Source organism: Heteronotia binoei, chromosome 11 (genome assembly GCF_032191835.1).
Source record: "Heteronotia binoei isolate CCM8104 ecotype False Entrance Well chromosome 11, APGP_CSIRO_Hbin_v1, whole genome shotgun sequence".
NCBI classification, from domain to species: domain Eukaryota; kingdom Metazoa; phylum Chordata; class Lepidosauria; order Squamata; family Gekkonidae; genus Heteronotia; species Heteronotia binoei.
This window is the reverse complement of record NC_083233.1, coordinates 77621177-77635278: the sequence shown is the minus strand read 5'-3', so window position 1 is coordinate 77635278 and position 14102 is coordinate 77621177. Positions and strand designations below refer to the sequence as shown.

General features: G+C 46.9%; 1 protein-coding gene across 1 annotated transcript in view; it reads left to right on the top strand.

The window, feature by feature from the left end:
- Positions 1-276: 276 nt before the first annotated feature.
- Positions 277-14102, top strand: part of LOC132579030 (coiled-coil domain-containing protein 62-like) — a 39155-nt gene continuing 25329 nt past the window's right edge. Inside the window, exons 1-6 of the mRNA XM_060249165.1 lie at positions 277-312; positions 1566-1758; positions 6376-6542; positions 7558-7659; positions 8337-8508; positions 11996-12097. Coding sequence (XP_060105148.1) covers positions 277-312; positions 1566-1758; positions 6376-6542; positions 7558-7659; positions 8337-8508; positions 11996-12097 — 772 coding nt within the window. The remainder of the gene's footprint in view (positions 313-1565; positions 1759-6375; positions 6543-7557; positions 7660-8336; positions 8509-11995; positions 12098-14102) is intronic.

The window sequence follows — 14102 nt, the reverse complement described above, 5'->3', positions numbered from 1 at the left end:
CTTGACAACTGGCCGTTGTATTTCTAAAAGCGTTCGTGACGACCTGATTCAAGGGTGGCTATGACTTCATCTCCTCCACCCTCTACTTCTCTCCAGGTAACAAAACAAAACAAAATTCTTGTTAGGACGTGAATTGGGTATTACCCAGTTTTGTGAACAGATAAATCTAACGTATAGACATATTTTTGGAGAAGATTCCAGTTTTAGGTTAGGCTAGAATTCAGGCTGCATTTATTACCTAAACCAGGAATCCCCAGCGTGGTGTCCATGGGTGCCATGGCTCCTGCCAACACCTCTTCTTGCACCCGTCAGGTGTTTTTAGAAAGTGAGGAGGTCCAGATGGGTTTTTTTTTTTTTGGCAAGAAAAATCTCTCATCAGTTGTGCAGATTTTTTTTTTTAAATGTTGTTTTGGCAGCAGCTACCTCCATAGCACAAGGATCTTCGCTGTGTGACTGAAGGTGAGCTGCGGCAGCCATTTTGTGGCTGGCTTCACCTCCTGCATCAGCCATTTTGTGGCAGCCATCTTTGTAGCTGCATCCCCCATGCTGTGTCAGAATTCCAAAGGTGCCTTCAGCTCAAAAAAGTTGGGAATCCTTGATCTAAAGCGAGACTCTCAGCACGTTGGTCAAGTCACAGAGAACTGTGGATCTAGCTCTGCGTGAGGCGTGTTCGTCACTCAGCAGCCTCAGCTGCAGCATGACTTTTGAAACCAAGGGAATTGTCCAAAATAAGTTTGAAATCTGGAACAAGGCTCTACTGTCTGTTTGACAAAAAAAAAACACTTATGCTTTTGGCTGAGAGCAATACGGCTGAGAGCAATATGACTGCTATGAATAGTGCTGAATAACTCAGAACTCTTGCGGCCAGGTTCATAAGAGTATGGCTACTTTCATAAAGCGCTCTTGTAGCCAGTTCCATAAAGAGGGCCAACTCAAAATTAATCCTGCCGCACCACCTCCTTCATACAACCTCTTGGTAATCCTGGATCCCAGGTGTTTGGTTTGGAGAGCCAGTTTGGTGTAGTGGTTAAGTGTGCGGACTCTTATCTGGGGGAACCGGGTTTGATTCCCCACTCCTCCACTTGCAGCTGCTGGAATGGCCTTGGGTCAGCCAGAGCTCTCTTATCTGGGAGAACGGGGTTTGATTCCCCACTCCTCCACTTGCACCTGCTAGCATGGCCTTGGGTCAGCCATAGCTCTGGCAGAGGTTGTCCTTGAAAGGGCAGCTGCTGTGAGAGTCCTCTCCAGCCCCACCCACCTCACAGGGTGTCTGTTGTGGGGGAGGAAGGTAAAGGAGATTGTGAGCCGCTCTGAGACTCTTCGGAGTGGAGGGCAGGATATAAATCCAATATCATCATCATCTTCTTCTTCTTCTTCTTCATCCTAAACTAATTACAGTTCTCCCAAGTACATGGGTTTGAAATTCTGGTTTCTGAGATTTTAGTGGGAATAGTTTACAGTTTTAGAAGTGCTTAATATTTGATCCAGATAGTGCTGTAATGACGTTCTGTTTCCTGATCTGATAGAATCGTTTTATGTTTCTCCCCCCCCCTCCCCACCACTAGACTTTCCACTCTGAATCAGAAAGCATCATTATTCAGAAACAGAGGAAAGAAATGCAGCTGTTACTTGCAGAGCTGAAAGATCGTGATAAAGAGCTCAATGAAATGGTTGCTGTGCATCAGAGGCAGCTGCTGGCTTGGGAGGACGATCGTCAAAAGGTCCTGACTTTGCAAGAGCGATGTAACAGGATGGAGAGTGAGTGCCATCAAGAGCACAGACCGAGGAGTCAAGCTGCTGGAATGTTACTGTATTGTAGCTTGAGGGGGCTGAGGCAGAGAATGACTTGTCTGCTTCTAGCCAGTGAGCCGCAGAGGCGAGATTGGAACCCAAGACTTTGTGGTCCAATATTAGTCCCTTCGCCGTTATCCTGCACTAGATGACATGATAAACCCTGTTTTGCAAACACCTGGTTTGATCAAACCCAAGTTAGATGTGGCATCTGAATACAGGTGGGGCAGGTAAGGCAGGGTTAGATGGTGGCACCAAACTGAGATTTCAAATTAGGGTTTATAGCTTGTTAACCATGTTGTGTACTAATATAAGAACATAAGAGAAGCCATGTTGGATCAGGCCAGTGGCCCAAACAGTCCAGCACTCTGTGTCACACAGTGGCCAAAGACCAAGTGCCATTAGGAGGTCCACCAGTAGGGCCAGAACTTCAGAAGCCCTCCCACTGTTGCCCCCAAGCACCGAGAAAAGCGATGCATCACTGCCCCATACATAGTGTTTCATTTATTTCTTATGGCTAATAGCCATTGATGGATCTATGCTCCGTGTGTTTATCCAATCCCCTCTTGAAGCTGTCTGTTAGAACGTAAGAGAAGCCATGTTGGATCAGGCCAACAAATAATGGTTTCTTGGGATGTCAGAATTTATAAACTGTAGTTAGTTGAGCAGCACTTCCTGTTATGGGCACCAGCCCATGGTGGAGAAAAGACACAATGGAGACAAGATGGGATTGTAATAGGGTTGCCAAGTCCCCAGCTTCCCGCAGCGGGGGACTCTCACGCGCAGAGCGTGCGCACGCGACACGATGATATCACCCGGAAGTGACATAATCAAAATGGTGGCGCCCATGCAGGACTGCTTTAGGCATTTCCGGGAAAACTCTATGGTTTTCCCCAGATGCTCTAGTCATGTGGGAGGTTAAAACTCTGTGGTACCTAGGCACCATAGAGTTTTTACCTCCCAAATAGCTAGAGCTTCCGGGAAAACCATAGAGTTTTCCTGGAGATGTCTAGAGTGGCCCCACATGGGTGCGACCATTTTTATGACATCACTTCCGGGTGACGTCATCACGCCAACAACGTTGGGGGAGGTTGGGCCAGCAGGTTGGAAACCTCCTGGGCGGGAGAACCCCCACCCGGACCTGGGCATTGGCAGCCCTGGATTGTATGCATCAATTAGAATTTATTACTCCCATGGGGTAGACTAACCAGTTTGTTACACAAACATCGTACACAGTGTTTGCTCTTTCCAGGAACTGTTTCAGGACAGCAGAGAGAAAATAAATGTGAAATGACTGCATCATCTTCAAAAGGACCACATTAAACCTATTGGAGAGCCAGTTTGGTGTAGTGGTTAAGTGTGTGGACTCTTATCTGGGAGAGCCGGGTTTGATTCCCCACTCCTCCACTTGCACCTGCTGGAATGGCCTTGGGTCAGCCATAGCTCTCTTATCTGGGAGAGCCGGGTTTGATTCCCCACTCCTCCACTTGCACCTGCTGGAATGGCCTTGGGTCAGCCATAGCTCTGGCAGAGGTTGTCCTTGAAAGGGCAGCTGCTGGGAGAGCCCTCTCCAGCCCCACCCACCTCACAGGGTGTCTGTTGTGGGGGAGGAAGGTAAAGGAGATTGTGAGCCGCTCTGAGACTCTTTGGAATGGAGGGCGGGATATAAATCTAATATCTTCTTCTTCTTAAGTGGTTGAGTGCAATTGGAAGTGGCATCAGCAATCAGGAAGCTGTTGCGGTAGTGAGGGGGGGGGAGCAGTTTCTTGTCTCAGCTGCACACATGGCGGCGACTGAGAACAGAATGGAGATTCCACCTGCATTGGAATGCAGTGCCACTGTCGGAATGTTGTGGGTAACAGGAAACGTGGAATCTTGACAGTGAGAGCTAAAGTGTTTCATAAGAGGACTAGTGGTTGAACTGTTTTATTGTGATTTTTTTGGTTGCAAGCCCCCCTGAGCCTGCTTCGGAGGGGAGAGCGGGATATAAATCTAATAAACCTAAACCTAGGAGCATACTGAAGAGATTGCTGCCTTCTGTGGTCTGTTTCTGTCCTGGAATAATTTAATGTAATATATGTCTTTGTGTATGAACGGCTGGATAAAAAACCCCTCTGTTCCAGTAACCATTTGCAAATGGCCAAACTGTGCAGTTGAGGGGGGCAGGGGAGAAAAATGCCAGGTAACCAGAGTTGCCAACTCCAGGTTGGTGAATAGTGAGGAGTGTGAGGTCTGGGGAGGGGAGGGACTTCAGTGGTCCATGATGTCATAAAGTCCCCCTTCCATAGCAGCCATTTCCCCCAGGGGAACTGATTTGCATTGCCTGGTGATGAGATGCAGCCCCAGGAGCTCTCCAGCCACCACCTGGAGTTTGACAACCCTGAGTAACAGTCTTTAGTGCTGCTGTGGGATTAATCTGGTTATGCATTCTTTTCTGGAATTCAAGGGTTGGGCTCCACAGATCCCATCTGTTGACAGCGGCACTTTCCCCAGCATAGGAATCAGTGCAGCGAAGCATATCCAGGGGATCTAGCCCAACATGCCCTTTTAAAAAAGTTTGAAGCCTCATCACCTCTTTGGTGTCGTCCCAGGCAGACTCTTACCTGGGAGAACCGGGTTTGAATCCCTACTCCTCCATTTGCAACTGCTAGAATGGCCTTGGGTCAGCCAGAGCTCTCAAAGAGCTGTCCTTGAAAGGGCAGCTGCTGTGAGAGCTCTCTCAGCCCCACCTACCTCACAGGGCGTCTGTTGTGGAGGAGGACGATAAAAGAGATTGTAAGCTGCTCAGACACACAGCTGCTTTCACACACAGCTCACCTCGGAGTCACGTCCCTCTTCACTGCGCAGCATCTGGTCGGATTTCCCACCATCTGCGCTGGAGGAGGAGGAATAGTCGCGGCTTCTGCTTCACAAACGGAAATCGCTAAAACCCGAGGTGAGCTGTGTGCAAAAACAGTTGTGCTGGCCAGCAACATGAAATTGCTGAGCAGTCAGGTTAAAATGGATAAAAGGGAGTACTTCTTCACCCAAAGGATGAATATATATATATATTGGCCACTGTGTGACACAGAGTGTTGGACTGGATGGGCCATTGGCCTGATCCGACATGGCTTCTCTTATGTTCTTATGTGACACAGAGTGTTGGACTGGATGGGCCATTGGCCTGATCCAACATGGCTTCTCTTATGTTCTTATGTGACTCAGAGTGTTGGACTGGATGGACCATTGGCCTGGCCTAACATGGCTTCTCTTATGTTCTTATGTGACACAGAGTGTTGGACTGGATGGGCCATTGGCCTGATCCAACATGGCTTCGCTGATGTTCTTATGTGACACAGAATGTTGGACTAGATGGGCCATTGGCCTGATCCAACATGGCTTCTCTTATGTTCTTATGTGACACAGAGTGTTGGACTGGATGGGCCATTGGCCTGATCCAACATGGCTTCTCTTACGTTCTTATGTGACACAGAGTGTTGGACTGGATGGGCCATTGGCCTGATCCAACATGGCTTCGCTGATGTTCTTATGTGACTCATAGTGTTGGACTGGATGGGCCATTGGCCTGATCCGACATGGCTTCTCTTATGTTCTTATGTGACACAGAGTGTTGGACTGGATGGGCCATTGGCCTGATCCAACATGGCTTCTCTTATGTTCTTATGTGACTCAGAGTGTTGGACTGGATGGACCATTGGCCTGGCCTAACATGGCTTCTCTTATGTTCTTATGTGACACAGAGTGTTGGACTGGATGGGCCATTGGCCTGATCCAACATGGCTTCGCTGATGTTCTTATGTGACACAGAGTGTTGGACTGGATGGGCCATTGGCCTGATCCAACATGGCTTCTCTTACGTTCTTATGTGACACAGAGTGTTGGACTGGATGGGCCATTGGCCTGATCCAACATGGCTTCGCTGATGTTCTTATGTGACTCATAGTGTTGGACTAGATGGGCCATTGGCCTGATCCAACATGGCTTCTCTTATGTTCTTATGTGACACAGAGTGTTGGACTGGATGGGCCATTGGCCTGATCCAACATGGCTTCTCTTACGTTCTTATGTGACACAGAGTGTTGGACTGGATGGGCCATTGACCTGATCCAACGTGGCTTCTCTTACGTTCTTATGTGCCACAGAGTGTTGGACTGGATGGGCCACTTGTCTGATCCAACATGGCTTCTCTTATGTTCTTATGTGCCACAGAGTGTTGGACTGGATGGGCCACTGGCCTGATCCAACATGGTTTCTCTTATGTTCTTATGTGACACAGAGTGTTGGACTGAATGGGCCATTGGCCTGATCCAACATGGCTTCTCTTACATTCTTATGTGACACAGAGTGTTGGACTGGATGGGCCATTTGCCTGATCCAACACGGCTTCTCTTATGTGACACAGAATGTTGGACTGGATGGGCCACTGGCCTGATCCAACATGGCTTCTCTTCTGTTCTTATGTTCTTGAGTTTCAGAGTGAAAGGCAGGGTATAAATCCAATAGCATCTTCTTCTACATCACTTGGGTTGCAGCCATGTTTTAGTCACTGCTTTGCCACAGATAACACCTGCTCTTTTCCGCCAGATGAGCTGCTCAAAAGGAATGAATTGATAACCGCACTGACCAACAGGCTGAAGCTGCTGGAATGTGAGGAGAACGATTGGAAGAAGACTCTGGAGAATGCCCAGAAAGAGCTGCAAGACCTCTCTCGGACAGCGTCCAACACGTCGCTTCACTGCCAGGCTCTTGAGGTAGGTTTCAACTTGCGTGTCCTGATTCCAAACTCCTCCTCTAGATGTGACTATGCCCGAGGGGGTAATCACATGCACAGCTTCTTGTGCTTCCTCCGTTTCAGTTTATAATAAGAACATAAAAAGGGCAGTGCTGGATCAGACCGTCGGTCCATCTAGTCCAGCACCCCATCTCACGCAGTGGCCAACCAGTTCCTCTTGAGGGCCAACAACAAGACATAGAGGACAAGGACTTCTCCTGATGTTGCCTCGTGGCTCTGGGATTCAGAGGGTTACTGCCTCCGGATGTGGAGGTTCCCCTCAGAACGATACAAACCTTCTCTAAAGAGGAACAACCAAGTCAGATGCCGTGCTAGGAAGACAACGATGCCGTGCTAGGAAGACAACGAATTTACAACCAGCTCACTGAGCATCCCAAAGGAGAGCATTCCAAAACTGAGGACCCCTGCTTTACAATACAGGGGACTTGAAATGGTAGCTCTCTGATTTCCCTGTGGTCACTGGTGGTGTGGGGCAGTGTTCCCTCTAAGCTGAGCTAGTGTGAGCTAGCTCAGACTTTTTTAGCCTCCTGACTACACACGTTTGTCTTAGCTCAGGAAAACTAATCCCAGAGCAAACTTGCTGGTGCAGTTAGAATCATAGAGTTGGAAGGGACCTCCAGGGTCATCTAGTCCAACACCCTGCACAATGCAGGGAATTCATAAATACCGTCCCCCCCCCCCCAAATTCACAGGGTCCACATTGCTGTCAGATGGCCCTTCAGCCTCTGTTTATAAACCTCCAAAGAAGGAGAGCCCACCTTCTTTGCTTACAGCTTCAATGCTGGTAGCTCACAAAGTAGAATTTTTGCTCACAAATGCTCCATGGCTTAGAAGGAGCATTGGTGCAGGGTTATCGCATCTGCAAACAGGATAAACATGAATTCCGGCTTCTAATGTGTTTATATGATTGGAAGGACAGTAAAGAAAATGCTCCCCAGAACTGATCCCTGATCCCTTTCCTTTCTGTTGGCTAGGAGAAGAATCAGGTTCTCAACTGCTCCGTGATGGAACTCTCTAACAAAGTGGGGCATCTGCAAGCCAGAGAACAGGAGCTGCTGACCATGTTAAAGTTAAAGGTAATTTGATACATCCCTTGGGATCACCCCCTCTTTGCTTGCATTGGGAGATGGTGGTGCTAGTCAAAAATGCAGTGTGGGAAGGGGGAAACTGGATGCTTCCCCCCACCTTCAGACCCCAAGCCTCTGTAAGAAAAACAGCTAAGTGGAAGCAGTCTTTGGGGAAAGGGTTCAGCTCCCAGTCTGTGCTTTTAATACCTGCCCTGCAGTGCAGTGCTTTCAATGACTTTATAGGGATTTGGGGGCTGACCCAGTTCTTCTCTCCCATCTGCTACTGTCCCATCTAGTTTTTCTTACATGCCCCCTTAGAAAGTGGTAATCAGATGAACGCAGCCAAAGTCTGAGCCAGGGAACTGCTTTGGAATGGAAGATTGCCTGGAGTTTGATAAAATCATCCTGTTCTGCATTCAGCGTCCCCACTACCACCACCATCGTTCTGATTGACAGCATGATCACAGCCAGGCAGGCCTTCCGGAACAGTCCCTGCTGTGTGCCTTCCTCTGAAAACTAGAGGACTGGTCCAAATAACAGTGGTGTTCTCCAGCTGGTAATTGACGCTGTCAGAATCTAGCAGGAGTAGATTGTGGAGGCACAAACAGTAGGAAGCCAGGCTGCAAGAGGGTAAACGGTTTCTTTCTTTTCTTCCCCCCCCCCGCCCCCTTTGCTTTTCTGGTTAGGATAAAGATATCCTTGAAGCGACCAATCATATCACTGAATTTACCTGTAAATTCAAAATGTTAGATAGCGCTCTGCGGGCTGCAAGGATGGAGGAATCAAACACCAGCAAAGAAAAGCAGGATTTTAAACTCAAGTTGAAAGAACTGATGTTGGAAACCAGCAAATTAAGAGGTAAGCAACGTCAGGTGCTTAGAATTTGGCCTCAGATCTGGACCAGCTGGCAACAGAGGATGGCGCTCATGTCCTTTTCCTGGTAGCAAGAAAATAAAGCACAAAGCTTCCGTGATGACCAGCCTCAGACACTAAAGAAGCTATAACAGCGTTATCAAAAGCTTAGCGTATCCTATGTAACATAAAGCACAGACACAACTCAATAATTTAGGGAACAGAACATCCCAAAGTAGCCATCAGAAATCGAGTCCAATTTTTAAAGCAGTCCAATGCTGTTTCCTTGATGAAAGGTCGGATGTTGCCCTGGAGAAGAATGATGAGTGATGTCCAAGTAGATTCAAATTTTAAGGCAGCCAGCGGTCCAATTATTGTGACAAGGCAAATAGGTGTGAAAAACCTCAGCTTGAGACCCTGGAGAGCCGCTGCCAGTCTGAGAAGACAATACTGACTTTGATGGACCGAGGGTCTGATTCAGTATAAGCCAGCTTCATATGTTCATATGTTCATGGTTGTACTATTGTCTTGTTTCACAACTGCGTCTTCAAGCATCAGGTAATTGATTTCAGACACAAGGGTATGAATGCCAAGAAATTCAAGTCTCCAAACTTCGTGTCGCTGTGACCAACTTAATGGACATCAGTCATTATTCTTCTCCAGGGCTACATCAGACCTTTCATCAAGGAAACAGCAACGGGCTGCTTTAAAAATTGGTTTTGATTTCTGATGGCTACTTGATGGTTCTCTTGTTGCGTCACTTACATGTCCTTTTCCTGGCGGGGCTTTTTTTTTGTAGTAGGAACTCCTTTGCATGTTAGAAGAAGAAGAAGAAGAAGAAGATATTGGATTTATTTCCTGCCCTCCACTCCGAAGAGTCTCAGAGCGGCTCACAATCTCCTTTACCTTCCTCCCCCACAACAGACACCCTGTGAGGTGGGTGGGGCTGGAGAGGGCTCTCCCAGCAGCTGCCCTTTCAAGGACAACCTCTGCCAGAGCTATGGCTGACCCAAGGCCCTTCCAGCAGGTGCAAGTGGAGGAGTGGGGAATCAAACCCGGCTCTCCCAGATAAGAGTCCGCACACTTAACCACTACACCAAACTGGCTCTCCAGTGTTGGGCCACACCCCCCCGATGTAGCCAATCCTCCTGGAGCTTACAGGGCCTTGATTTGCCACTAAATCCCAAAGATTAGTTTAAAAAATTGTCTTTGTCACTGTATACCTCACCTAACGTTTAAAGAGTTCACCAGGTGATAGCTAACCCCAGGCAAGTTACATCACATTGTTGGTTATCTTGCAGCACACCGGAAGAAGTGTGGAGAAATGTTCTCTAATGACACAGCAAACAGCCAGCCTTCTCACAAATGGAGAAGATTGGACAGGGGATTTAAAACAGAAGGTCAGGATTCAGAGTAGGGTTGCCAACCTCCACCTGGAGATTTGCCAGAATTACAGTTGTTCTCCAGATAACAGAGATCAGTGTTGTTCAGTCACACAGTCGAGTCCGACTCTGTGACCCCATGGACCAAGTCATGGCAAGCCCTCCTGTCTTCCACTATCCTCCGAAGTCTGCTCAAATTTGTGTTAGTTACATCAGTAATGCTGTCCAGCCATTCCATCTTTTGCCGTCCCCTTCTTCTTTTGCCTTCTGTCTTTCCCAGCATCAGGGTCTTCTCCATTGAGTGCTCCCTTCTCACTTGGTGGCCAAAGGATTTGAGTTTCAGCTTCAGCATCTGACCTTCCAGGGAACAGTCTGGGTTGATATCCCTTAGATCAGTTCCTCTGGACAAAATGGCTACTTTGGAGAGTGGGATCTATGGCATAATGCCCTGCTGAGCTCCTTCCTCTCCCAAACTCTGCTCTGTCCAGGTTCAACCCCCAAATCTCCTGGAATTTCCCAACCTGGAGCTGGCAACTCAAGTCAGGACCAAGCTGGCTATTCTAGGAATATCTTGGAACCAAGAAAACCAACAATTACGTGTTAATCCCTATTTTCCGCCATCAGATTATGATTAAGGACTACAAGCTTCTTAATGGCATATATTGTAATTTTAGAGTCATGGAGTAAAAGGACAGGTCCTCTTGTGGATCAAAAACTGGCTGAGTAATAGGAAGCAGAGAGTGAGTATAAATGGGCAGTCTTCGCAGTGGAGGACGGTAAGCAGTGGGGTGCCGCAGGGCTCAGTACTGGGTCCCATGCTCTTTAACTTGTTCATAAATGATTTAGAGTTGGGAGTGAGCAGTGAAGTGGCCAAGTTTGCGGATGACACTAAATTGTTCAGGGTGGTGAGAACCAGAGAGGATTGTGAGGAACTCCAAAGGGATCTGTTGAGGCTGGGTGAGTGGGCGTCAATGTGGCAGATGCGGTTCAATGTGGCCAAGTGCAAAGTGATGCACATTGGGGCCAAGAATCCCAGCTACAAATACAAGTTGATGGGGTGTGAACTGGCAGAGACTGACCAAGAGAGAGATTTTGGGGTCATGGTACTCACTGAAAATGTCAAGACAGTGTGCGTTTGCAATAAAAAAGGCCAATGCCATGCTGGGAATTATTAGGAAGGGAATTGAAAACAAATCAGCCAGTATCATAATGCCTCTGTATAAATCGATGGTGCGGTCTCATTTGGAGTACTGTGTGCAGTTCTGGTCGCCGCACCTCAAAAAGGATATTATAGCATTGGAGAAAGTCCAGAGAAGGGCAACTAGAATGATTAAAGGGCTGGAATACTTTCCCTGTGAAGAAAGGTTGAAACGCTTGGGACTCTTTAGCTTGGAGAAACGTCGACTGTGGGGTGACATGATAGAGGTTTACAAGATAATGCATGGGATGGAGAAAGTAGAGAAAGAAGTACTTTTCTCCCTTTCTCACAATACAAGAACTCATGGGCATTCAATGAAATTGCTGAGCAGACAGGTTAAAACGGATAAAAGGAAGTACTTCTTCACCCAAAGGGTGATTAATATGTGGAATTCACTGCCACAGGAGGTGGTGGTGGCTACAAGCATAGCCACCTTCAAGAGGGGTTTAGATAAAAATATGGAGCAGAGGTCCATCAGTGGCTATTAGCCACAGTGTGTGTGTGGGTGTATATATATATATATATATATATACATATATATATATATATATATATATATATATATATATATATATATATATATATATATATATATATATATATAAAATATATATAAATTTTTGGCCACTGTGTGACACAGAGTGTTGGACTGGATGGGCCATTGGCCTGATCTAACATGGCTTCTCTTATGTTCTTTAATGCCAGTACAATCACCTATGATAAATAATGAACATGGTCTAATTTTAGATCTGACATTACATTCCCAATATTTTGTACTATATGGTTCATCAACTTGGATGTCCTAACAAAGGAAAAATAACTGGAGATGGGAGCTGCCGTCCAGTCTAAAGGCATGGATATGTGTTTCTGTGGGAGGGGTTTTCATTTCAGCAAAGCTTTTCTTATTTTACAGATGACCTCAGTGAAAAAACAAAAGAGAACAATGAACAGAGGGAGGGAATCATACGGCTCAAACAAGAAATCAGTTATATGAATAACGAGCTGATGTTTAGTGGTGAGTAGACCAAACAACAAAAGCTTTTTGGACTGTGGCTGTTCCGGCGGGGGGGGGGGGGGAGGGCAAAAAGGGGATGCACCAACAGAAACTCAAAGCAGGGAAGAAAAAACAATAGCTCAGTGGAAAGAACAATTTTTATTATAATTCGTTCGGAGATCCCAGTGTGTTTCACACACTGCTTTTTCTGGGGATCTGAAATAACATATAAAAAGATTTAAAAAAGAAATCTGTAAACACATAAATACTGAAAACTGAAGACAAGCAGTTCAGTCCAAACTGAACAGGCAAAAGTATTTACAGGAGCTGTTAATGGCAGAGGGATCACAATAAACCCCTTTGAAAACTTAAGACTGATTTTTTTAAAGGAACATTATTGGCTTTTTGCTTGTGTGATTCTTTTTTAAAAGTTTGTTGCTGGCAGCAGCCTAGAAGTTGGATGAAAACGTCTTCTGCGTTCAGAACTAGCCAGTTTTGTTGTTATTGTTCAGGGAGGTGGGAGTCAGTCTCCCCATCGTTTGATCAGAGGGCTTTGGTTTGGCCACAAACGCCAGCCGGCAGTCTTGTCAACAAAGTTGCACGTAATTAATCTTATTTGCTCGCTAGCACACCTGATTCCCTAGACATGCTGTGCATATGCTGCTCCTCATCAGCAATTAGATTTCTTGGAGTGTTCATGAACAGTAGACAAGTGGAGTGGAGGGCCAAGGTTCAACTCCCTCCCCCCACCATGCCGCTTTGGTGTATATTGCCACCTTCATACTCTTCTTTTGGCCCCTTGCTGGAAAGTTGCAGGGGTACTGGACAGGGAATAGTCCTCAGCAAGGCTTTTTTTTGTAGAAAAAGCCCAGCCGGGACTCATTCGCATATTAGGCTACACCCCCTGACATCACCATTGTTTCACACAGGGCTTTGTTGTAGAGAAAGTCCAGCAGGAACTTATTTGCATATTAGGCCACACCCCCTGACACCACCATTGTGGCACACGGGGCTTTGTTGTAGGGAAAGCCCAGCAGGAACTCATTTGCATATTAGGCCACACCCCCTGACATCACCATTGTTTCACTCAGGGCTTTGTGGTAGAAAAAGCCCGACAGGGACTAATTTGCATATTAGGCCACACCCCCTGACACCACCATTGTGGCACGCGGGGCTTTGTTGTAGGGGAAGCCCAGCAGGAACTCATTTGCATATTAGGCCACACCCCCTGACATCATCATTGTTTCACTCAGGGCTTTGTTGTAGAAAAAGTCCGACAGGGGCTAATTTGCATATTAGGCCACACCCCCTGACACCACCATTGTCTCACACTGGGCTTTGTTGTAGAAAAAGCCCAGCAGGAACTCATTCGCATGTTAGGCCACACCCCCTGACATCACCATTGTCTCACACAGGGCTTTGTTGTAGAAAAAGCGCAGCAGGAACTCATTCGCATGTTAGGCCACACACCCCTGACATCACCATTGTTTCACACAGGGCTTTGTTGTAGAAAAGGTCCAGCAGGGACTCATTTGCATATTAGGCCACACACCCCTGACACTAAGCCAGCTGGAACTGCGTTCCTATGCATTCCTGCTCAAAAAAGCCCTGGCCTTAGGAGTTGCCTCTGGCTTTGAGGCCACCAGCTGCTAATTCCTGCTATGGGACAGTGTTTTGGGGGTAACCTCTGGTATGAAGAGCTTTGGGAATCTTTCAGATCAGCTTGCATCTAATTCTGTCAGCTGAGGAATGCCATGAATGTTAGGATTGTTCCCCCTCTGCTTGTGGCATACTTGGGACATTGCATGCCTCTGCAACCACGAAGGTTAGAAACTTGTGTTCAAGAACTGGAACATCATAACTAGAGGCGAGCCCATCGGGTTGTAGTAAAGGAGTTTTGGTGCCAGCTGCAGTTGAGAATTTATGCCTCCTTTCTGCCCTCACAAGGCCCACCAAGGTGCCTAACAATTTAAAAATACAATACAATCGCATTTTAAAGCCATTAAAATCAACCCCCTCCCCAAAC